This window comes from Muscardinus avellanarius, assembly GCF_963383645.1.
Source record: "Muscardinus avellanarius genome assembly, chromosome: 6".
In the NCBI taxonomy this organism is placed as follows: domain Eukaryota; kingdom Metazoa; phylum Chordata; class Mammalia; order Rodentia; family Gliridae; genus Muscardinus; species Muscardinus avellanarius.
Genome location: NC_137791.1, coordinates 128,442,478 through 128,467,344, shown reverse-complemented (window position 1 = coordinate 128,467,344; position 24,867 = coordinate 128,442,478). Strand labels below are relative to the sequence as shown.

The window sequence follows — 24,867 nt, the reverse complement described above, 5'->3', positions numbered from 1 at the left end:
AACAGCAAATAGGCAGGTTATTTAGAAACGCGGAAAGTGGACTTTGACTTAAGTCATGGCTGGGCAGAAGAAGCTGGAGTTTGGTTACAGAGAGAGCCAGACTGATTCAGAGATCATGGCTATCATTACCATGAGAGTAGCATTACCATAAGAGGACTTGGACCTCCACCTCCACGTGGACTTCTGTTAATCCTGATTCTCTAACCTGATTGACTCTAGGATTTTGAACCCGTCAAGTAAGGAGACTGTGACCTCTGAGAAGCTACTTTCCCGAGTTCACTCCTCTGTAAAATGAGGATAATTATAAACTCAGCCAGACAGGGTGTTGTGAAAGGTAAATGAAGAAAAACGAGTGGAGTGCTTGGCACAAAGCGACAACTCAATAAATATTAGCCTTTGCGGTTATTATTTCTCCAGAAACAAAATCTGCTCATAGCATTTAGGAGGCTGAGACAGGCAAAAAATAATACAAGGGGCAACCATGGTACCCACCACCCAGCATCAGAAAACAAAGAGACCCATGTGGTGGGAAAGCTGGCCGGCCAGACTCAGCTACTTAGTGAGGCCCTTTGCAACTCAATGAGACCTTGTTTCAAAATAAAGAATTAAAAAAAAAATAGGGTGGTGGTGGGGGAGGGTGTAGCTCAGAGGTAAAATGTCCCTGGGTTCCATCCCCAATATGGCAAACAAACAAACAAACAAAAAAGCAAAAACAAAACAAAAAACCTTGTTCATCATCAGTCCTTGGGAAAGAGGCCTTTGGTCAAAGTTATCGTTTTGGGCCAGAAAAACCTCTTTATGACTGAAATCGTCAATCCACTAGTCTCCAGCCTCGCTCCTTTGGGCTCCCTCCTCGGGGGGCAAGAGTCCCAAGCTTATTCTTGGAAATGAAGGGGCGCAGGGACGGAAAGCCGGCCGGGGTGGTGTCAGGGTGAGAGCCTGGACCCAGGTCGCTTGGCAGGAGCAGCAGCCTGCCTCTTTGACAGCAGAGGAAGTGGGAGGAGTCCAGGAGGCGGGCGGCTGGAGGAACCCCAGTCCCAGGCTTGATGGCGGCCCGGGGGTGTGCGCCTTCGTGGCTGCGGCTGCTGCCTCTGCTTCTGGGGGCGCAGGCTGCGGGCGCGCGGTGGAGCGGCCCGGGGACCAGCCCGCGGCTGCAGAGCATCTTCCTGGGGCGCTGCGCAGACTACACGACCCTGCTGAGCCCCGAGCTGCGGTGAGCATCGCGGGCGAAGGGGAAGGGGAAACAGGATCGCAGGGTCGGGGTGGGGCTTTGGCGGGTCCTGACCTGAGAGGTGTGTGTGTGGGAGGAGGAGGCGGGTTCTAAAAGGCAGGGGCCCGAGTGTGGGGGGTGAGGGCGGCAGGGATGTGGGGAGTCCAAAGGCGGGTGCATGAAGGAGGGTGAGCCATAGGTACAGGTGAGTTTAGACCGAAGCCCATGGCCAGCCAGCGCTTGCTTAGCTGGAACCCGCAGACCCCAGCTGAAATTCCTTGAGCCCACCCTCTGGGAAGGTCAGATCCTTTAAAAGTGTTTGCTTTTGCCCATGCCGCTAATCTCAGTACCTGGAAGGCTGAGACAGGAGGATCTCAGGTTCGAGCAGCCAGCCTCAGCTACTAGTGAGGTCCTCGGTGAGACCCTGTTTCAAAATAAAGAAAATAAATTAGGGCTGTGGGGGTGCAGCTCGGAGGTAAAATGCCCCTGGGTTCAATCCCCAGCCCCCACCCCCCCCAACCACCACCACACACACACACACACACACACACAGAAAAGTAAAAAGAAAAAGATTTTGGCTTTTTTTTTTTTTTTTTTACCAGCACTGTACCTCTACTGATTTTGTTTCTTCTTTGGACATATTCCCCCCACTCCTCATTTTTATAATATCCCTCTGTTGAGCCATCTATTGTGTTTTTGTTTTCGGGTGGCACTAGAGACTGAACCCAGGGGTACTCTACCTCTAAGCTAAACTCCCAGTTTTTGTGATACTGAGGATGGAACCTAAAAGCATTCTATTTCCAAGCTACACCCTCAGACCTATTTTATTCTTTATTCTGAAACAGTCTCACTAAGTTGTGGAGGGCCTCACAAATTGTTGAGACCAGCTGTGAACCTGTGATCCTCCTGTCTCAGCTTCCCAAGTACTAGGGTCACAAGCGTGTACCACTATGCTCAGCTTATACCATTTTAATTTTCATTTTATTACCACACACTAGCCAACTGAAACTGCAATCTTTCTGTCTCAGGCTCCCACGAAGTGTAATTACAGGCTCCTACCATGCTGGCTGGGGGAAAGTCTTCCCTCCATCCTTCCTTCCTTTCTTTCTTTCTTTTCTTTTCTTTTTCTTTTTCTTTTTTTTTTTTTTTTTTTTTTTTTTTTGGTAGTACTGGGGATGGAACCCAGGGGCATTATACCTCCAAGCTACACCCTGAGCCCTAGTATTTAGTCTTTTTATTTTTGAAACAGGGTCTCACTGATTTGCAAATGGCCTCACTAAGTAGCTGAGGCTGCCTGTGATCTGCTTCCCGAATTCTGGGATTGCACAGTTTTTATTGTGATGCAGTTCACGCAAATAAAAATGAGCAGAGCCAGGCATGGTGGCATGGGCTTATAATCTCAGTTCTTGGGAGTCTGAGATGGAGGATCCTGCCGACACAACCAGCCTAGCACTTAGAGAGGCCCTCCACAACTTAAGCCCTGTTTCAAAATTAAAAAAATAAATAGCCAGGCCTGATGGTACATGCTTGTAATCCCAGCATTTGGGAGGCTGAGACAGGAGGACTGTGGTTTGCGGACAGCCTCACCTACTTAGTGAGGCCCTTTGCAACTCAGTGGGACCGTTTCAAAATAAAGAATATAAAATAGGGTTGGGGATGAACTTCGAGGTAGAATGCCCTTGGGTTTAATCCCTATTACTGCAAGAAAATAAGTAAGTAAATAAATAAAACAGGGCTAGGAGTACAGCTCAGAGTTAGAATGCCCCTGGTTTCAATCCCCAGTACCACACACACAGCAAAAAATAATACAAGGGGCAGCCATGGTACCCACCACCCAGCATCAGAAAATAAAGAGACCCATGCGGTGGGAAAGCTGGCCGGCTAGAGGAGGGGGCCATGAGGGCAGCCTTTGTGCTCACCACGAGACAGATGCTCCTCCCAGCGCTTGGGCTAACTCTGGTTTCACAAGCCTGCCTGCTGGCCTCGCTCCACCTGGTCCTGAGCCCAGGAGGCACCCAGATGAACCTCATGTCTAACTGAAGAGGCACCTGAAGCCCAAGGCTGCCTGATGTATTGAAATAGTCACCCTCTAATCTGTGTCCTTTTTCAGCTCTGAGTGACCTGTGCAGCATCTTCTGAGAGACATGTCTAGGGTCTGCATTCTTTTATTTAAAAAATTATTTTTATTGGTGCATTGTAGTCATACATCCTAATGGGATAAAAAATAGTGGAGACATACATGCACACATCCCCCAAGTAGCCTTTACCCAATCCCCACCCCATTGCCTCTTCCTCCCTCCTTCCCATGCTTGGCTTAGTGATTGACTTTGATATGTTTGTTTAAGTGCTTTAAAGAGTTTCCCTCTTCCCCCCTTCAATCCCCTAAATTAGGTCACCTTATTTGGTCTTCTATAGCCAAGTGAGATTTGTCGATCACAGAAAAAAGAAGAAATTGGATGCTTTCTCTAATGTGGGAAAGCTCTAGGGAGAAATGGGTAACAGCAGGAACTCTAGATGGAGAAGGAGATTCTGCACAGGCTCTTCCTTCTAAATCCTTTGCTTAGGGCAGGGCAATCGGGTGTCTGTTTTGTATACTTGGTTCTGTTGTCAGTATATGACAGAATAGCTTGTCAAACCTTTGGAGCAATGTCTACTTCACAGCACATCATTTCAAAAGTTTTGCTGTCTTGTTCTTTTGCACAGGGACCTGAACTGCACGGCCATCTGGGAAGCCTTTAAAGTGGTGCTGGACAAGGACCCCTGCTCTGTGCTCCCCTCCGACTATGACCTTTTCATTAACCTCTCCAGGCACTCCATTCCCAGAGACAAGGTAGCTACCACCATCTTGGATAAATGTCACTGTCCTTCTACAGAGACAGCCGGTGTGCAGGCCAGGAACGAGAGAGACGGGCTGCATTCTGCTGAGTCTTGGAAACAACAAGCCAGGGACTCAGGCTGGTGACAGGCAGTTTTGTGTCTGGCAGGAATCCTGGGTCTGCTGCCCAACTGTGGGCAGAACTTTCCCAAGTCAGCAAGTCAGGAGGGATCACCGCAAAGAGCTCAGGACTCTGCCAGACCTTTTGCAAGGGCCTCTACCTCTGCCCAGTTCTGAAAAACTTCCACCCCACCTGGCTCTAGTAAATCAGGAAACCTTCAATGTCAAGCTGGGCGTGGTGGCCCACCCTTGTAATCCCAGCATTTAGGAGGCTGAGACAAGAGGCTGACGTTCACTGACAGCCTCAGCTACTTAGTGAGGCCCTTTGCAACTCAGTGAGACCCTGTCTCAAAGAATAAAAAAACAGGGCTGGGAGCGTAGATCAGAGGTAAAATGCCATGGGTCTCAGTGTTCTATGTATTCAGTACTAGTAGTTTCTTTTCTTTTTTTGTGGTACTAGGGACTTATTCCATAGATATTTTACCTCTGAGCTATAATCCCAGCCCTGTATTATTTTTGTTTTGAAACAGGACCTCACTAAGTTGCTGAGGGCCTCGCTAAGTTACTAAAGCTGTCCTCCTAACTGTGATCCTCCTGTCTCAGCCTCCCCAGTACTGGGATGACACGTGTGCCACTGCACCTAGCCAGTCCTTCAAGAAAACCACATGTCTATAGTTTGTCTGTACTCTAGTATCTAATAAAATAAAAATAAACAAGAAAAGCTAAGTAAAATGCTTGCTTAGAACACTTTAGAGATAGTTAGATACCATTCTTATTCCTTTGGCTTAATCATTCTGAGCCTGATTTTTCCATTGTGTGTTACCTGTAACGCAGGTAAATGGAGCTGTGGAATTCAAAGACCTAATAAACTAAGGACATGATTTTAAAAGTATACGTTGTATTTTGGACCTTGCTTCCTCCCTGTTGGTAAAAAGAGGAAGCATAATTTTTGTTGTCCTGTTTCATAAGTTTTGTGGGCTAGTTGATGAACTTAGTTAATGCTTTCTGGGCTATTCTAAGGTGTGCCAGGTGTTGAGGTCTCGATATAGCCTGGCTGGACCCTTGGTCATCAGAGGAGCGAATGACTGGGGATACTGTTATTTGTATTGTTGTCATATAAAAACACTATACAGAGTGGAAACTTTCAGGTACTCTAAGAGTAATGTGGGGTGGTGTGTGTGTGTGTGTGTGTGTGTGTGTGTGTGTGGTACTGCGGATGAAACCCAGGGACTTTCTACCTCTGGGCTACACTCCAAGACTTATTCTATATTTTATTTGGAAACAGGGTCTCACTAAGTTGCTGAGAGCCTCACTAAGTAGCTGAGGCTCACTTCGAACCTGTGCGATACTCCTGTCTCAGCTTCCCAAGTACTGGGATTACAAGCCTGCGCCACCACACCTGGCGAGTAATGCGTTTTTCAGGTATCTTAGTCTCCAGAAAGTGCTAATCACAGCTGAAGATGGAGAGAAAGGTCTAATGCTCCCCATTTTCCAGATGTAGAAACTGAATCTCAGAAAATGTATATGCCTTGGTCAAGATCACACATTTTGTGTATGACAGAGATAGGATTCCAATATAGGTCTCTTGATTTTTTTTTCTTTTTTTTGATACTAGAGATTGAACACAGGGTAATTCTACCTCTGAGCTATAACCTGAGACTTTTTTACTTTTTATTTTGAAACAGTCTTGCTAAGTTGTTGAGGCTGGTCTGGAACCTGAGATCCCAATGACTAGGATAATAGGCATGTGGACCTCTAAGCCCAGCACCTTGGTCTATTTTTAATGAAAGCCTCTTCCCACGTGTGTGTGTGTGTGTGTGTGTGTGTGTGTGTGTGTGTATTTTGGACTGACTGCTGAAAAATATTTCATTAACATTTGGTGGATATCTTTGGAATAAGAGAAAGAGGTATGGTAGCACTCTTCAAACAGATAAATAAAGTCAGAGAAAAGGAAATACCAGTCATTCCAAGCAAGTCAGAGTGGGATGAGAAAATGACTTATGTGCCTACGTCATCAAGCTCGATTTTATTTTGTATTTCTTTTTTTTTTTTTTCTTAGTCCCTGTTCTGGGAAAATAACCACCTCCTTGTGATGAGCTTTTCGGAGAATGCCCGGCGCTTTATGCCCTTGTGCAATGTTCTGTATGGCTGGGTCGGAGATTTCTTAAACTGGTGCAGACAGAAAGATGGCTCTGGTAAGATTCCTGTGCACATCACAAGACAAGCGCTTCTATTTCCCACCACTTGGGCTGAATACTGTCATACACATCATCTCATTTAAAACCCCCAAATCCTTTGAGGTAGGTGGCAAGAATAATTAATACTAATGATAACAGAGAGAGAACACTTATTTTTTGCTAGGAATGGGCTAAGCACTTTACACACACACACACACATATATATATATACTCATTTAATCTTTGCAATAGCCCCAGGAGATCCTGTCATACTCCCTGTTTGGACAGGGATTAGGAGGATAATGAGGCTCAGCAAAGTTAAGGAATGTGCTCCAAGCCAGGCTTGGTGTTGCACGCTTGAAATCCCAGCATGTGGGAGGCTGAAACAGGAGGATCCTGGCTGGAGGACAGCCTCAGCTATGTAGGGAGGTCCTTTGCAACTCAGTGAAACTCTGTTTCAAAATATAGAATAAAAACTAGAGTGAGGCGCTTTGCAACTTAGTGAGACCCTGTTTCAAAATGAAGAATAAAAAATAGGGCTTGGGGGTGCAGCTTGGAGATAGAATGCCCCTGGGTTCCATCCCAGTACCATAAAAAATAAAATAAAATAAAATAGAGCTTGGGGGTGTAGCTCAGAGGTAGAATACCTCTGGGTCCCATCCCCAGTACTGAAAAAAAATAAATAAATAAAACCAAAAAAACCCAGGAAGATGCTCCAATGTGTGTAACTTACCATAATCACATGGTGTGACTCAAGAGCCTGTGCTTCCAACCCAGAACAAAGCTGCTTTTACTCGTCTCGTTTTCCAGAGGGGGAAACTGAGGCTTAGGGAGGGTAAATGACTTGTGCAACTTGTGCGGGATGCAGGCTCAGTGTGGAGCTAGCATATATTTTAAGCTAATTCTTCCCTGATAAAGTGTTGGAAATGGAATGCGTTTTTCTTTTTCTTTTCTTTTTTTTCTTTCTTTTTTTTTTTTTTGTGCTACTGGGGATGGAACACAGGGGCCTTCTACCTCTGGGCTACACTCCCAGACCTATTTTATATTTTATTTGGAAACAGGGTCTCTTAAGCCAGCAGAGGCTGGCTTCGAACCTGCGCGATCCTCCTGTCTCAGACTTCCAAGCGCGGGGATTACAAGCGTGCGCCATCACGCCCGGCTGAATGTGTTTGTCTACTTTTCTCTTAGAACTGGATTACCAATCCTGCCCCACAGCAGAAGACTGTGAGAACAATCCTGTGGATTCCTTTTGGAAAAGAGCGTCCATGCAGGTAATCCTGGGCAGAGCGTGTGTGGTGCCTGGGGATGGACGGAGGGGCTCAGAGACCAGAACTTTGGGTTATAATATAAATTTTGTGAGCCTCACTTTCCACGTTTGTGACCTCCCCATTCATTCTATCTGTTCCATAAAATTAAGAGAATTTAAGAAGATAAAATATTGAATTCAGTGCCTGCTCAGAGAAAACATTCAATAAATGTTAACTATAGATGAGGGTATTACAAAGCCATTATTCCATCATGATTGCTATTAGTATTGCAAATTGGTGTATTTTTATTATTGTGTAAACTGGGGTAATCCCTTCCTTATGAAAGCTCCTGAGACAGTTGAAGTCCAGATGCGGGGGTCAGAAAAGTCCACAAACTATTAATGGGAGAGGAGGTGAGAGGAGACCGAGATGAGCTGGAGACACTGAAATGATTCCATTAAGATAGGTCTGGTTCTCAGAGACTATTGTTATCCGAGTTAATGACAACTGTCAGTAGCTATAAAATGCTACCGATAGCTAGGCACAGTGATGCATACCTATAACCCTCGTACTAGGGAAGTTGAGACAGAAGATTGTAGGTTCAAGTTCAAGGCTAGCCTCAGAAAGTTAGCAAAAAAAATTCAAAATAAAAATTAAGCCAGGTGTGATGGCACATTTATAATCCCAGTATTTGGGAGGCTGAGGCAGGGGGATTGCAGATTTGTGGCCGGCCTCAGTTCCTTAGTGAGGTCCTCTGCAACTTAGTGAGACCCTGTCTCAAAATAAAGAATAAAAAATTGGGGCAGGGGGTGTACTTCGGAGGTCGAATGCCCCTGGGTTCCATCCCCAGACCCACAAAAGAAAGAAGGAGAGAAAGAATGAAAGAAAGAACAAAAGAAAGGAAGAAAGAAAGAAAGAATAAAAAATAGGGCTGGGGACATGGCTTGGAGGTAAAACGCCCTTGGTTTCAATCCCCAGTACCACAAAAATAAAAAAAAGAAAAATTAAAAGGGACTAGGTTTTTTTTTGTTGTTGTTCCAACTGAATTTAAAGACTGATTTTTCTATGTCTGTGATGAGTGATCTTGGTAATTTCATGGGTATTGCATTGAATCTGTAGATCACCTTTGGAAGTATGCCCATTTTGATGATATTTATTCTGCCTTTCCAAGAACATAGAAGATCTTTCCATTTTCTAAGGTCTTCTTTGATTTCAGTTTTTCAGTGTTTATAATTTTCTTTGTAGAGGTCTTTTACCTCCTTGGTTAAGTTTACTTCTAAGTATTTTATTTCTTTGTGGGATATCCTGAGTGGAAGTGTTTTGTGGGTTTCTTTTTCAGTAGATGTATGTTTGGCATTTAGAAAAGCTTCTGATTTTTTAAGATTGGTGTATCCAGACCCTTTGCTGAGTTTGTTGATTAGTTCTATAAGCATTTTGGTGGGTTTGTTGGGTTTTTTAAGTATAGTCTCACAGCCCCCACCATCTTGTACTGCATTAAGATGTATGACCACAGCCGGGCGTGGTGGTGCACGCTTGTAATCCTCGCGCTTGGGAGGCGGAGACAGGAGGATCGTGCAGGTTCGAAGCCAGCCGCGTGCGCTGCCTTAGGAGATCCTGTTTCCAAATAAAAATGTAAAAATAGGTCTGGGAGTGTAGCCCTGAGGTAGAAGGGCTTCCAGGAACCCCAGTACCACACACACACACACACACACACACACACACACACACACACACAAAATGTATGACCACAATGTACCAATTAAAAAAAAAACAAAAACGAAGGGTATAGCTCAAAGGTGGAATGTCCCTGGGTTCAATCCCCAGTACCAAAAAACAAAAATAAAAGATAGTGATTACAGCTTGCATTCAGTCATCAGGTTTAGAATCAAGATAAGAAATACAGGAGGTTAGGTCTTTAACTCAGTGCTTGGCAAAGAGCCGCCAACTATTGATGTTAGTTATATTGACCAGGAGGCAGCTTAAAATCAGGGTGCTTCTATCTCCACCCCTTCAGGGGTATCGTGTCTCTTTGGGTCCCGTCTTCTGCTCTGGACATCCAGGTGTCCACTGTCTATTGCAATTCGGGGTGAAGGGCCTTTGGCTAAAGCCTTTACCTTGGCTGCATTTGAAGCTGAGCAGGGCCCCTCCAGCAGAAGATGCGGTGCCCACTACCACGCTCTCTTACCACATGCCCCCACTTCCCACGCTTGAGGCAGACCCCAGTCAGCTGGCCGTGGCCTCCAGTGCCTTCCACTGAGGTCTGGGAGGTTTTTAGTGTGTCATCATAACAGTCACCCAGAAAAGATGCCAATATAATATGTAAATAAACCACATCTTCTCCGTGGCAGATCTGCCAGACTTCACAGCGCGCGCTCCGCACCACCATCTCCTACTTCCCTCGGTTCTGTAATGGGAAACTAATGACAGCACCCACAGTTTTGGGGTCCGTAGAATATCCTGGGTAGTTGGAGCATGGGAAGAGGATCTGAGCCTTAGAAGATAAATATTCATAAGTTGTTGTTACTATTACTTCTATTTTTGTGGTGCTGGGAATTTGAATCCAAAGTCTCCTATATGCAGAAGAAGCACTCTACCACTGAGTTGTCGGCCCAGCCCAAATATTATTATTATTTTAATTTTTTTATCTTTATAATAACCCTATGAGATAGATTTTTTTTTTTTACAGATGGGGGAAATAAGGCACAGAGAGTTCTAAAAACATTACAAGGTTACAGAGATAATAAAGTGGATTTGAAATCAGGCGGTTTGGCTGCAAACACCAAATTTCAACAACTCTATTCTACAGACTCATTGTATCTGTATGCATTTTAATTTAATTTTTGTTGTCCATGTAATAGCTGTTTATGATAGAGAATGCAAATTATAGAAAATATGAAAATTACCCCTATTTTTACCACCTAAATGCAACTTTTTTAGCGCAGTGGTCACCAGACGTTGGCATCTGAGGATTTAACCTTGACTCTGCACTCTCTGGAAGCAATCTGAGCGTGGATAATACGAGTTCACTGCTGTTTTGATGCAGCTGGTATTGAGCATCATTTCACTTAGAGAATAGAACCCGCCCTGTATATATCAGTGATGCGTAATACACCCTTGCCCTGCATTTATCTACGCTAAACATTTCCTGTGGAAATTATATGCTCCAAGAGTATTCTGAACTGAAGATTTGGGGATTTCTCTGGACTTGTCTCTTCCTTGAGAGTTCTTAGACTTCTGCTTATTTCTTTATTTTTTTGTGGTAATAGAGATTGAACCCATAGGCATTTTATCTCTGGACTGCACTCCCATCCTGATTTTATTTGTTATATGGAAACAGGGTCTTGCTAGGTTGATGAGAGTCTCACTAATTGTTGAGGCTGTTCTTGAACCTGTGATCCTCTTGTCTCAGCCTCCCAAGTACTGGGATTACAAGTGTGCTTATTTATTTATTTATTTATTTATTTATTTATTTATTTATTATTTTTTCAATACTGGAGATGGGACTCAGGGCATTTTAACTCTGAGTTACACCCACGTCCCTATTTTATTCCTTTATTATTTTTATTTTTTGGTTTATTTGAGGTACTGGGGATGGAATCCAGGGGCATTCTACCTCCAAGCTGCACTCCCAACCCTATTTTTTATTCTTTATTTTGAAACAGGCTCTCACTGAGTCGCATAGGGCCTCATTAAGTAGATAAGGCTGGCCATGAACCACGATCTTCCTGTCTCAGCCTTCCAACTACTGGCATTACAAGCGTGAACCACCATGCCTGGCTATTCCTTTATTTTGAAACAGCATCGCACTAAGATGCAGAGGGCCTCACGAAATAGTTGAGGCTGGCCATGGACCTGTGATCTTCTTGTCTCAGCCTCCCAAGTACTGAGATTACAACTGTGTACCACCACTCCCGACTTGCTTATTTATTTTTAACACAGTATAAAGCTCATGGTCTTCCCATCTAATCTTGCATTTTGCTTTGAATGTATTTCCTATGCTTTTGCAAATATTTTGTAGACTTTTACTAATGGGTGGCTAATATTTCAGACTTGCATGTAAGTGCCACATTTTACATACCATTTTTATTATTGAATATTTTAAATTGATTACCCATATTTTGGTATTACAAACAATACCCCAGTGTATATCTTTTAGCCTCGTGTTCCATAGTGCTGTTTACCAAATATTTCTGACTTGTCTTCTGCACCTATGACTTGTTTCCCATACAAGTACCAAGTAGGCCTGACCCTGGACACCTGTGGTTTTCATTCCTCTGCTTCTTGAAGTTGTTTACATGTTCACGTGACTCACCGTGCCAACCTGAAGTCAGTGGGCATGGCACGTGTGAATTGTGGATGGAGGCCCTTAAGAACTAGTCTGTGATTTGTCACCTTCCCTTCTTTCCTGAACAACCAGCAACTTTGCAGATGTGACGACTTCCTCAGTTTGGGTCCCAGAATGAGAACATAGTAAGCAAAGACACTGTGAGAAAGTGATAAGCAGGTACTGTGAGCATAAAGTAAATCTTTCTTGTTTAAAGCCACTGCAGTTTTGAGGCTGTTTGTTATGGCAGCACAACCTAACTTATCCTAGCTGATAATAATGCTGTGTATTTTGTATTATCTTCTTAGGGTAGAGTCTTAGACATGCAGTTACTGAGTCTATAATTTTTTGAAATTTGAAAGCAATTTCTTCCCCAAATAAGCCATCTTTACAAGCCACAAGAAATAGCAAATTTTCTTATATTGAGACTTGTCGATTTAAAAACAAGAGCTCATTTCATGGCAGAAAAAATGGCATGGCTTGGTTTGTTTCTTTTTACAGTATTCAACAGATAGTTCTGGAGTGATCTCTGTCATGCTGAATGGTTCAGAGCCAAAAGGAGCCTATCCTGTCAAGGGGTAAGAATTTCAGCATCAACTAATACCACAGAGGAAGGGAAAATTCATATTTAGTTATTTTGAGCAGAGGTTGAAGAGATTCATCCTAATCCCCAATCTACTGCTTGTGTCTTAAAGCAAAGTAAAGCAGTTGAATGACCTGGTGATTAGATCTATGTCTATACATTTTAAGCCATTAATAGCTGATGAAGGCATGAATAAATAACAAGCTAAAAAAACCAAAACCATTAAAAAAATAAAGTAATGTGGACAGGAGGATTGCGGTTCCTGGCTAGCCTCAGCTACTTAGTGAGGTCCTTTGCAACTCCATGAGACCCTGTTTCAAAATAAAGAATTTTAAAAAAGGCTGAGGGTATAGTTCAGAGATAGAATACCTCTGGCTTTCATCCCCGGTACTGCAAAGTAAAAGAAAAAAAAAAAAGTAATGTGTAACCAGGTATGGTGGCACACACCTGAAATCCCAGTACTTGGGAACCTGAGACAAGAGGTTCGCAGACTTGAGGCCAACATGAGGTAACTAAGATCCTGTTTCAAAATAAAAAGTTTATAAATAGCTGGAGGTAGGTATAGCTTGGAGGTAGAATGCCCTTGGGTTCAATCCCCAGCGTGAAAGAAAGAAAGAAAAAGAAAGAAAGAAAAGGAAAAGAAAAAGTAATGTGTAAGTCAACTAACAACTAAAATGAAAAACTATCATATCGTTTTAGGACATAAAGAAATGTCCTTGCAGGCTTGGGATGTAGCTCAGTGGTCTAGCACTGACCTCCCATGGAGGAGGCTCTGGGCTCCATCTCAGCCATGCAAAGAAAGAAAAGGAAAGAAAGGAAAAGAAACAAAATGTCTCCCTTATGTCTCAGTTTTTTTGCAGATTATGAAATTCCATACCTCCAGAAGGATAAAATCACACGAATTGAGATCTGGGTCATGCATGAAATCGGGAGACCCAACGTGTAAGTTATTTTGGTGATCGTGCAAATGTGCTTTTCTTGGAAGTGATACAATCGGTTTTGTTTTATTTTTTCAGTTTGGGGGAAATGTAGCCTTTTCTATTTCTAATGTGGTTGGTAGAGAAAGACAGTCCTGACTTCTTAGGAACACCACTGACTAGTCCTGAGCTCAAATAGAAGCCCTAACCTATCCAACGGACTTTCGACCAGAACACATTCTTTCCCATTGACTAGGGAGGCCTTGGATAGGCAAGTTCCATATGCATTTGTGAGGGTCAAAGTCAATTCCTCTTTCTGGTCGTTTAAACCCCAAAGCCTTCTCTAAGGTTTTCAGAACCGACCCCAGGGGCTCTGTGATGAAGTCTATTCTCAGGCAGCAAGCATCCAGGTCTTGGATAGCTGGGCAAGAAAAGTTTTGAGATCTGTGTTTTCTGAGATTTGACTTGAGTTTATAGATATAAATGCAAGCATGATACTCATATTTCTCCCCAGTGGAGGACACGCCTACACAAATGCAAGATAAAACAGTTAAACCCAGTTGGTTCAGAAACTTGCCAGTGAAGCCACAGCCTATCTCCAGGTACACAGCCATGATGAAGGGTCAGAGGTAAGCCAGGGCTGTGTTCTTCAGGGCATAGATGCTTCACAGAGAAGAGTATTGCCAGACCAATGAGCAGATGAGCCGTTGAATGTGTTTCCCAAGAGAACCCCAGCAAATCCCTGTTTCCATTCCCTAGGACCCTCTAAGATTCACCAGATGATGGGTATTGTTTATCCCTATCTCTTGAGAAACAGATTGCAATACATTTGCAAGCTACTTGTTACACAATTTTACTGTATGTCTCTTGGGCAATAGATTTACAATAAACTTGCACACTACATATTACGTAAGTTGATACTAAGTTCTGCATTTCCCTTCTCAAAAGACAGATCATATTTAATGTTGCCTGAAAACCACGTGTTGTTTTTCTTGTTTGTGAGAGAACTTCTTTGTCTAGGAGATGTGCTTGCCTGCTTCAATAGAGCCATTAGAAGAAGCGTGACCTTTGAATTTAACTCCAGTAAGATTAGGAAGTTGCCGTTCAGAGTCATCTCAGATCATCATTTCTGCTCAGGCGGGGTTACAAAAGGGGTCACGGTGAATGTTGAGTTGTACGTGTGAGCCACACAGTAGAGTTGTAGATTCTGAGCTAAGAAAGGAGTGATCTTGGACTGCTCAGATTTTGGGGGAGAATATATGAGGCTAGGGCTAATAAAAATATAGTATATTAGGGATTGTTGTTAAATAATTCAATTTTAGCTATTCTTGTTACCAAAAAAAGTAACTATGTGGATGACAGATATATTAACCTGTATAGTAACCATTTTGAACCAAGAGGTGTGTACCTCTGAGCTATGTCCCCAGGCCCCCTTTGAAAATTATTTTTTGTTTTAAAATAGCCTCACTAGGTTGCTAAGAGTCTTGCTCCATTTCTGGGGCTGTCCTTGAATCTGCAATTCTCCTGTCTCAGTGTCCCAAGTACTGGGATTACAGGCATGTGCCACCATGCCCAGCTACATGTATTTTATAATGCCATGTTGTAATCTTCAAATGTACACAAGAACAAAACAAAACTCTTGGGCAGAGAGCTAAACATGATTGAAACCTAATTGCAGTTATCAAGGAAGGTTTTGGCTGCCTTCATTCCAAGAAATAACAGCATGCTGACTCCTGTCTGTGTCCAGGCATCCTGGAGCCTTGTTGCCACTGAAAATGACATTGAGGTAGGCGTGGTGGCACACGCCTGTAATCCTGGTACTTTTCAGGCTGAGGCAAGAGGATCTCAGGTTTAAGGCCAGACTCAGCAATTTAGTGAGACTATCCGCAACCTAGTGGAAACCTGTTTCAAAACAAAAAAATAGCCGGGCGTGGTGGCGCACGCTTGTAATCCCCGCGCTTGGGAGGCGGAGACAGGAGGATCGCGGAAGTTCGAAGCCAGCCACGCTGGTGTAAGAGACTCTGTTTCAAAAATATAAAATAGGTCTGGGAGTGTAGCCTGTATATAGAAGGGCTTCCAGGAACCCCAGTACCACCAAAAAAAACCCAAAATAATAATAATAATAATAATAATAATAATAATAATAATAATAAATAAAATAAAATAGGGCTGGGGATATAGCTCAGAGGTAGGATGCCCCTGGGTTCAATCCCCATTACCTCAAAAATTAAAAAGGAAAATGAAATGGTATTTAAAAAAAAAAGCGTATGTAATATGGTTGGCTTGAAAAAGGCCAATGTACCACACTTGGGCAAAGTTGTAAAAAAATGACGTCACTCAACACTGTGTCCTCTGCCCTCCTGTAAAGCCAGGAATTTCACTTCCTTTGAAACTACCTAGGTCACTCCTGTCTCGCCGTCAGCTTTGTGGTGGGAAGCCTTTTGCCTTCCTGTTCTTCCTAAAGGACGATCTGCCTGCAGCGCTAGCACCAGGTCTCCCTGCTTAATCCTGCAGGTTGGAGGAGGCTCTACCGGGCAGAGTGTGGCCAGGGATGCTCACAGGCACTCCTAGGGCACAGGTTAAGAGCCTTGAGATAGAAGATTCCAGAGCCAGGCGAGGTGGCACATGCTCGTAATCCCAGCATTTGGGAGGCTCAGACCAACTGGGTTCGCCGCCCACCTCAGCTACTTAGTGAGGCCCTTTGCAACTCAGTGAGACCCTGTTTCAAAATAAAGAATAAAAAAATAGGGCTGAGGGTGTAGCTCGGAGGTAGAATGCCCCCGGGTTCCATCCCCATTACTGCAAAGAAAAAAAAAAAAAAAAGACAATTCCAAGTCTTGCTGCCACAAAGCCTACTTTTCAACATTTGTGCCAAGAAAATAAATAATTGAGAACATATATGAAAATGATGTTTCAACAAGGTTTTTTGTAGTGTAAATGACATTGGAATACACACACACATACACACACATGTGTGCGGACACACACACAGACAGGGGCAGAACATACTGAACCTAGATTGCCATTGCTATATTTCAAAACCTTTGTGGGAATAAATTACCTAAAAAGTCCACCATTATGTAATGTTCCCCTCCAACTGGGGTGTCAGCCAACACCCCTAGTGCAAATCTGAGACTGTGGCTGGTGCCAAATCCTATAGATACTATATTTTTTTCTCTACGTAGATACTTATAATAAAGTTTAACCTATAAACCAGACACAGTAAGAGATTAACAATAATAACCAGTAATAAAATAGAACAATATTAATAATTTACTGTGAGCCAAGCGTGGTGGCACATGCTTGTAATCCCAGTCCTTGCGAGGCTGGGACTTGAGAATCGCAGGTTCAAAGCCAGCCTGGACACCTTAGCGAGGCCCTTTACAACTTAGTGAGACCCTGTTTCCAAGTAGGAAATAAAATAGGGCTGGGGGTGTAGCTTGGAGGTAGAATGCCTCTGGGTTCAATCCCTAGTGCCACACACACACAAAAAAATTTTTACTGTGATAAAAGTTATATGAATGTGGTCTCTCAAAATACTGTACAGCACTTGTCTTCAGGAGATGAGTGTGTGTACTGGGGATGGAACCCAGGGGCATTCTACCTCCCAGCCCAATTTTTTATTCTTTATTTTGAAATAGGGTCTCACTAAGTTGCAAAGGGCCTTACTAAGTAGCTGAATCTGTCTACGAACTGGGATCCTCCTGTCTCAGCCTCTCAAATGCTGGGATTGCAAGCATGTACCACCATGCCCGACTTTTTATTCTTTCTCTATGAAAACTTTCACCTTTTCACTTAAAAGAAACATTTTACCGTTTCTTTTTGATGTATCCAGATTGATAGCCTTTGGAGGCTGTTATAAAGTAAAGTAAGGGTTAAACCCAGGCATTTCGATTCTGTGACTGTTGATCTGATGACCAGGATGGCCTCTGAGTGACTGGTGGACAGGGAGCATATACACAGTGGCTTCAATAGACAAAGGGACCATTCATGTCCCGGGTGAGAGGGACTGCTAGAGACATTTCATCACGCTACTCAGAATGGTGTGCGATTTCAGGCTTACGAGTTGTCTCTGAAATCTTCTCTTTACTCTGTTTGGGCTGAGGTTCACCAAGGAGAACTCAGATCGTGGAGAGCAAAACTGGATTAAGTAGAGAGCACGGTCCATGGAAATGTTAGCACTGGCTATCTGTAGGCATGTGAAATTTGGGGTCATTTTCCCTTTATTGGCATTTTCTAATATTTTAAAACTAGTACATCTTCGTTGCTACTGAAAGTTTGAAATTAATACACCATACATTAAACAAGTTCACAGTCAGGATTGTGCCAGCCCCCGGGACACATCACAGATGTGGATTGCCAGGCAGAGTTAAGACAGCACGTCTAGGTAGACACCAGAGCATGCGCCGTCCAGCTTTAGACCTGGTGTTGGGTCTTCAGAGCATCCTCCACCAGGTGCTGTGGCCTTCATGGACGCAGCACTCTTTGGGCCAGAGACTTGCCCTTATTTCCTCTGACAGAACAATGCTCAAGAGCACATGATCAAAAGAAATATTAGTTAACTTAAAAACAGCTTCCCTTTTCTCCTTTCTCTTTTTATTTATTTTAAAATATGTGTTTAGCTGGGCGTGGTGGCACACGCTTGTAATCCCAGCATTTGGGAGGCTTAGACAGGAGGATCACAGTTTGCAGACAGCCTTAGCTACTTATTGAGGCCCTTTGCAACTCAGTAAGACCCTGTTTCAAAGTAAAAACTAGGGTTGGGGGGTGTAGCTTAGAGGTAGAATGCCCTTGAGTTCTATCCCCAGTACCACAAGTCAATCAATCAATCAATCAATCAATCAATAAGTAAATACAATTATCTCACAAATATGTGTTTTTTATGTTTTAGGGAATCCTGTGGAGAGGGCAGTGTGAAAATCCTGGAGGAAAGGCTGGAGGCCTTGGGGTTCCAGTACAGCTGCACCAACGATTACATGTAGGTGTGCTGCGCACCAGCGGTGGAGGTGCTTTGGGAGGGGCTGTTGGAAGGCTTTCACAGCTCTCAGCTCTGCAGACCAGGGCCTTCGGCCAAGCTTCTGCTGGAGCCCGGTCTGCTTTTCAGAGTCCATTTTAGTGACAGTTAAGGGTCATTTAGAATAAAACTTTATCATTTTCCCAAGCTGAGTTTCCCCCTCATCTTACTTGCTGTGTGATGAGTAACCAGAAAGCAGAGATGCTGATATTATTGTTGTTGTTGTTGTTGTTGTTGTTGTTGTTGTTGTTGTTGCTATTTTGCGGTACTGGGGATGAAACCCAGGGGCATTGTACCTTTGAGCTACACCCTCAGCCCCATTTTTTAGTCTTTTTATTGTTGAAGCAGGGTCTCACTGAGCTGCAAAGGACCTCACTAAGTAGCTGAGGCTGTCCGCAAACTGTGATCCTCCAGTCCTAGCCTTCCGAATGCTGGGATTACATGTGTGCACCACCATGCCTGGCTTTCTTGACATTATATCCTTCCTTTCTTTCTTTCTTTCTTTCTTCCTTCCTTTCTTTCTTTCTTTCTTTCTTTCTTACTTACTTTCTTTCTTTTTTTTCTTCCTTCTTTCTTTATTTTTCTGTTCTTTTTTTTTTTTTTTTTTTTTTTTTGGTGGTACTGGGGTTAGAACCCAGAGGCTTTCTACCTCTGGGCTATACTCCCAAACCTATTTTATATTTGTAAACAGGGTCTCACTAAGTTGCTGAGAGCCTCACTAAGTAGCTGAGGCTGGCTTTAAACCTGTACAATTCTCCTGTCTCAGCCTCCCAAGTGCGGGGATTACAAGTGTGTGCCACCACGCCCGGCTCCTTACATTACTTTTAATAGCTGCCATGAGCGATCGTGGGCTAGGCAATTAGGCTCAGGTGTCACTTCCTACTTCTTGGACATTGATAGAAGCTCAGGGCAGACCCTGACCTCAGAATTCCTGCTGCTGCTCTCTGCTCAGGCTTGAGTGTCCTTCTGGAGGGCTGGAGTCCAGTATTGCAAGGGCTCGCTGGCTTTCTTGAACTCTTTTGGTGGTATGGGGGTAGTATGACGTTGGTAGTCTTCTTGCCTAATTTCCCTGGTCACCCTGTGGCCCTCTGCTTTCCCAGAATGCCCATGGGCTTCACAGGGTTCTGAACTTCCTCCTTCCCGCCTCTCCTTCCTGCCTTTCCATCCTGCTCCATGCATTCTCCAGAGATGGTGTCTGTAAAGCTCTTTCCTTCTTTCTTTCTTTCTTTCTTTCTTTCTTTCTTTCTTTCTTTCTTTCTTTCCTTCTTCTTTCTTTCTTTCTTTCTTTCTTTCTTTCTTTCTTTCTTTCTTTCTTTCCTTTTTTGTAGTCCTAGGCAGGGGACCCAGGAACATTCTACCTCCAAGAGACACCCCCAGCCCTATTTTTTATTCTTTATTTTGAAACAGGGTATCACTGAGTTGCAGAGGGCTTCACTAAGTGGCTGAGGCTGTCCACGAACTGCGATCCTCCTGTCTCAGCCTCCCAAATACTGGGATTGCAAGTGTGCACCACCACACCAGACTAAAGCTGTTTTCTTACCTGTGCATTTTACTCATGGTATCCCCAATGCGCTCAGAAAACTCAAAGGTCAGGTACTGATGATCACCCCTTTTTTTAAAAAAAAAAGCAAAACAAAACCAAGCATGGTGGCACATGTCTGTAATCCCAGTACCTGGGAGGCTGAGACAGGCGGATTGCAGGTTTAAGACCAGAATCAGCAATGTAATGAGACCCTGTTTCAAAACAAAATAGAGTTGGGGATGTAGTTTGGAGGTAAGATGTCTCTAAGTTTGATCCGAAGAACAAACAAATAAACAAATACATACATACATACAAACATAAAATTACCCATCTAGATATATAACCTGTGTGCTGAGAAATGCACAAACCTAAATGTACAGTTGGGTCAATGTTCACAAGTCCAACATGCAGCCAGCACTTGGATCAGGAAGCAGAACAGAACCAGCACCAGCCAGAGCCCCCCAGCCGCCCTTTTGGCCCCCACCTGGCCCTCCAGGTTTGTAATGTCATCGCTAGTGCTGTCTGTCGGCGTTTGAAAATACCCCCTTTCCATAGATGGGTCACAGGTGAAATTAGCGGTCCAAGGTTGCCGCTCAGGGGCAGAGCTGAGTTTTGCATCAGCTGTGCATGGCCTTGAACACATCCTTCCTCTTGACACTAGGCTCTCCTTCCTGAATCAGAGCATCAGATCTTAAGCCGGGTGCAAACTCCTGAAATCCCAGCTACTAGGGAGGCTGAGGCGGGAAGATCGCTTGAGCCCAGTAGAGACCAGCTTGGGTAACGTAGTGGAATCTTGTCCCAAAGAAGCAAGCAACCAATATATGCCTGGCGTAGGCCTTAAATTATTATTAATATTATTATTTTTGGTGGTACTGGGGTTCCTGGAAGCCCTTCTACCTCCGGGCTACACTCCCAGACCTATTTTATATTTTTTTATTTGGAAACAGGATCTCTTAAGCCAGCGAGGCTGGCTCCGAACCAGCGCAATCCTCCTGTCTCTGCCTCCCAAGCGCGGGGATTACAAGCGTGCGCCACCACTCCCAGTTTAAATTATTATTTAGTTACTCTAATAATAAAGTAGCTGGGTCCAAGGAGGGATGACATAGCGTGGCCTTGGGTGTCGATGTGACTTTCCTGCTCTGGGTCCTCTCCAGCAGCTGTCCTGCATGGAGATCCTGCCCGGGTTTACTTCTTATCTCGTGCCCTGTGTCCTCCGTCGGTTGCTGCTGTCCCGTTGCTGTTTAGCCTTGTCTCCTGGCTGCCCTGGAGCTTCACATCCTCTCCCTTGGTTGTGCAGAGCAATTGGGGTTTCTTCACTGAAACTCAAGCACCAGCCATCACTCACCTATTTCAAGATCACTCACCTATTTCAAGTCCAATTTTTCCGCCAAGTACTTACCAAGAGTGTTTTTTCAAGCAGACTCACCAGCTCAGGCTCTGGAGTCAGCCTGAAAGTTCCTACCGTAACCCACTATTGTGAAAACTTGCACAGGCACACCACCTGCTCAGCTTCCTCTACCCTGAACTGGAGGTAGAGACGGTGCCATCTCCATTTGGCTGTGGGATGAAGTGATAGGATCTACGTAACATACACAATCAGATTTCTTGGTACACAGTCAATTCTCAATAAATGCAAGGTAATATTTTGTAATGTTCTAGGGCGACCACCAGAAAAGACCACTCAGACTTAGTTTGAGCAGAATAGAAAGTCTTTTTTAGCCGGCCAGTGACTATATTGCAGGGTGTTTAGTCCCGAGTTCAGGCTTGAGCCATTTCTCAAGGGTTTTATTTATTTATTTATCTATTTATTTATTTATTGCAGTACTAGGGATGGAACCTAGGGGCGTTCTATCTCCAAGCTACACCCTCAGCCCTATTTTTTATTCTTTATTTTGAAACAGGGTCTCACTGAGTTGCAGAGGGTCTCACTAAGTAGCTGAGGCTGTCTGTGAACTGCGATCCTCCTGTCTCAGCCTCCCTAATGCTGGGATTACAAGCGTGCGCCACCACGCCCAGCTTCGCGGTGCTCCTTTTATACATCAAATCACAAACTCAGGAGTGAATAGATTAAGGTTCTCACAGATATGGACAATCCCCAACAGTTTCTTTTAGTGGGTGCGCAAGTCAAGCAGAAAGTACAGAGACCAGGAACAGCACTGTGCGGGAGCTTAACAACCCATGTCTTTCCCTTCTATTGTCTACCTTTTGATTGTTTTAAGGATAGAAAGCTCCCAATGGCCTTTGTCGCTCTGCAGGTATAAGCCAAGCAGGAGTCACAGAAGCCAAACAGGCAGTTATGCCTGACTAGCCAGGTACCTGACGACGGACACTCGTGTCTTGGGATCACCTAGGGTAACGTCACGGGGTTACTAAAGCTAAGGGTGACGCTCACTTTATCGCAGTAACGGATAGCTTAGATTCTCCGAGGACAAAGACTCTGTATCTCCAGGACTTTTCAGGTACATCATAAATGCTTGAGAGATGGGAGTTTGTTCAATAATCCCTGAGATGTTATTTTCTTTCCATAGACCCGTGAAGCTCTTGATGTGTGTGGACCACAGCACTCACCCGGAATGTGCCTTAAATTCGTAAGTAAACGTCTTAAATTTCCTTTCTTTCCCAAGATAACTGCTCCTCAGGGCTACAGAACACTGAGGCATTGACACATGATTTTATACCTGCCTGGTAAAGTGTGTGGCTGCAGACTGAGCCTTATTCCTCTCTCAGTCCTTCTGGGCTACAGGTTGGGGCAGGTTTGGCAAACATCTGTCCAGCTGAGCCAAAGTCTTCCCAGGGCGTTTGAGTCAGCAGAATTTCTAGTAGGGGTGGGGGCGGCAGGAGGAGCTTTAGCATTTCTTTCTTAATCCTAATTTAACTTTTTATTAACATTTAAATACTAACCTCATTTCTCCCTAAGGAAACTGGGTGCCAGCATGAAGTGCCATTAAGAAAAAGGTAGTCTCAAGCTGGGTGTGGTGGTCCAGGCCTGTAATCCCAGTAGTTGTGAGGCTGAGCAGGAGGACCGCAGGTTCGAGGCTAGCCTCTGCAATTTAGTGAGGCCCTATTTCGAAATAAAAAATAAAAAAGGCTGAGGGTATATCTTGGAGGTAGAGTGATCTTGGGTTCAGTTCTCAGTACTAAAAAAAAAGTATTTAATTACCCTAATAATATTAAAATACAAGTTTAATGAAAGCACAATTTCCACCTCAATTTCTTTGACATTCCTTAAAAAAGAACCAAAAAAATATTTTTTTTCCCCTAAAGGTGCTATCCAATGCTTGATGGTATATAAACTTCTGAAGTGCTTTGGGGAAGCGTCTGATAATACGTGACCAGAAATATAAAAATGCTCATAATCTCTGGCCTGTGTCAGGTTTTTGGGGTGCCTTTGGTACCCAGTACTACAGAAATGAGTAAAAATGGGGATGTAGCCTATATCCTCAAGAACATTTGCCAAAGCATTCTTTAAAACATCAAGACATCGGGGGCTGGACCTAAATATCCGGCGACAAGGGAAGAATTACACGAAAGGGTCTGCTTACTGAACAGAATAGCTGTTGCTACGTTGCTAAGGCCCTCGGCAATTTAGCAAGCCTTCCAAGACAACAGCGGGCTAATCCTGCAGCAATACGGAGCATCCTTTTAGCAATCTAAGTGAAAAAAAAAGAAAACAGGATTATAAGCTTTTGGTTATAATACTGACTCAAATTTTGGTAGAGAGGATATAACAAAACAGACATAGCCACACGACTAAAATAAAGAATCCACGTGTCAGTGAGGGTCAAGGGCAAACATCTCTCACCTTAGTAGGAAGTCTCAGGTTCAAAATGCCCCTAGATTAAAGAAATAGGACCACCCATCTCCACTTGCTTAGGAATAGTGGGGTAAAGAATTTTTAACCTGAAAAAGGTTATAATGAAATATAAATACAACCCATATTACTAATAGTATTTTGGTACATTTAGAGACAATCTGTATGTTTCGGTATTTATTTGAACAGCTTTAGAGAATTTAGCATATAAGAATAGCTGGTGGAGGAGGATCCTAGGCTTGAGGTCAGCCTTAGCAACTTAGTGAGACCTTGGTTCAAAATTGTAAAATAAGAGCCAGGCGTGGTGGCGCATGCTTATAACCCCAGAATTCTGGAGCTGGAGACCAAAGGATCTTGGTTCTCAAACAGCCTCAGCTACTTAGTGAGGCCCTTTGCAACTCACTGAGACCCTGTTTCAAAAAGAATAAATACTAAAAAAAAAAAAAAAAAATAGGGCTGGGGATGTAGCTTGGAAATACAATGCCCATGGGTTCTATCCTGATTACCACAAATATATATATAAAATAGGGCTGGAGCCTGTAGCTTGGGAGATAACTGTTGGATTAGTCCTGCGATATCAGTATATGTGTGACTCTTAAGTAGCTGATTTTAGCCCTGGGGTTTTTAGTTCAAAATTATAAAATAATTTTACTGATCTTTTAGCCATTATGGAAATATTTTAAATAATTGAGTAAATCGTATACATATATTTGGTTTACAAAAATCAGATATTTGTGAAGCCTTTATTTCTATTTTTTGTGTTCAAGATTGTTTTAGCTAAAGAAATTTATCTTTATAAGAAAAACATGTCTCTTTTCCCCTAGAAATTTATTTTATTTTTTAAAAAATGTTTTATTGGTGCATTATAGTCATACATCTTACTGGGATAAAAGATGGCAGGCATACATGCACACAGCACTCATTTAGCCCTTCCTCAATTCTCACCCCATTCCCTCCCCCTCCCTCCTTCTCATGTTTGATTTACTGATTGACTTTGATATATTTGTGAGTATATACATGTATAGTAGGGAATTTTACTCCCTCCCTTACAAAAGTTTTATTTTTTAAACCAATTAAATATCTTTAAAAAAATGTGCTAGGTGTGTTGGTACACTCCTATAATTCTA

At 43.4% G+C, this 24,867-nt stretch overlaps 1 protein-coding gene across 1 annotated transcript; it reads left to right on the top strand.

Moving 5' to 3' along the window:
* Positions 1–1,046: 1,046 nt before the first annotated feature.
* Positions 1,047–22,521, top strand: BST1 (bone marrow stromal cell antigen 1; the record flags this gene model as incomplete). The annotated part of the gene is made up of 8 exons (XM_080697407.1): positions 1,047–1,213; positions 3,914–4,040; positions 6,205–6,340; positions 7,511–7,593; positions 12,395–12,471; positions 13,326–13,418; positions 18,285–18,371; positions 22,458–22,521. The coding sequence occupies 8 exons, from the start codon at positions 1,047–1,049 to the stop codon at positions 22,519–22,521; spliced, it is 834 nt and encodes a 277-aa protein (XP_080553533.1).
* Positions 22,522–24,867: the final 2,346 nt, after the last annotated feature.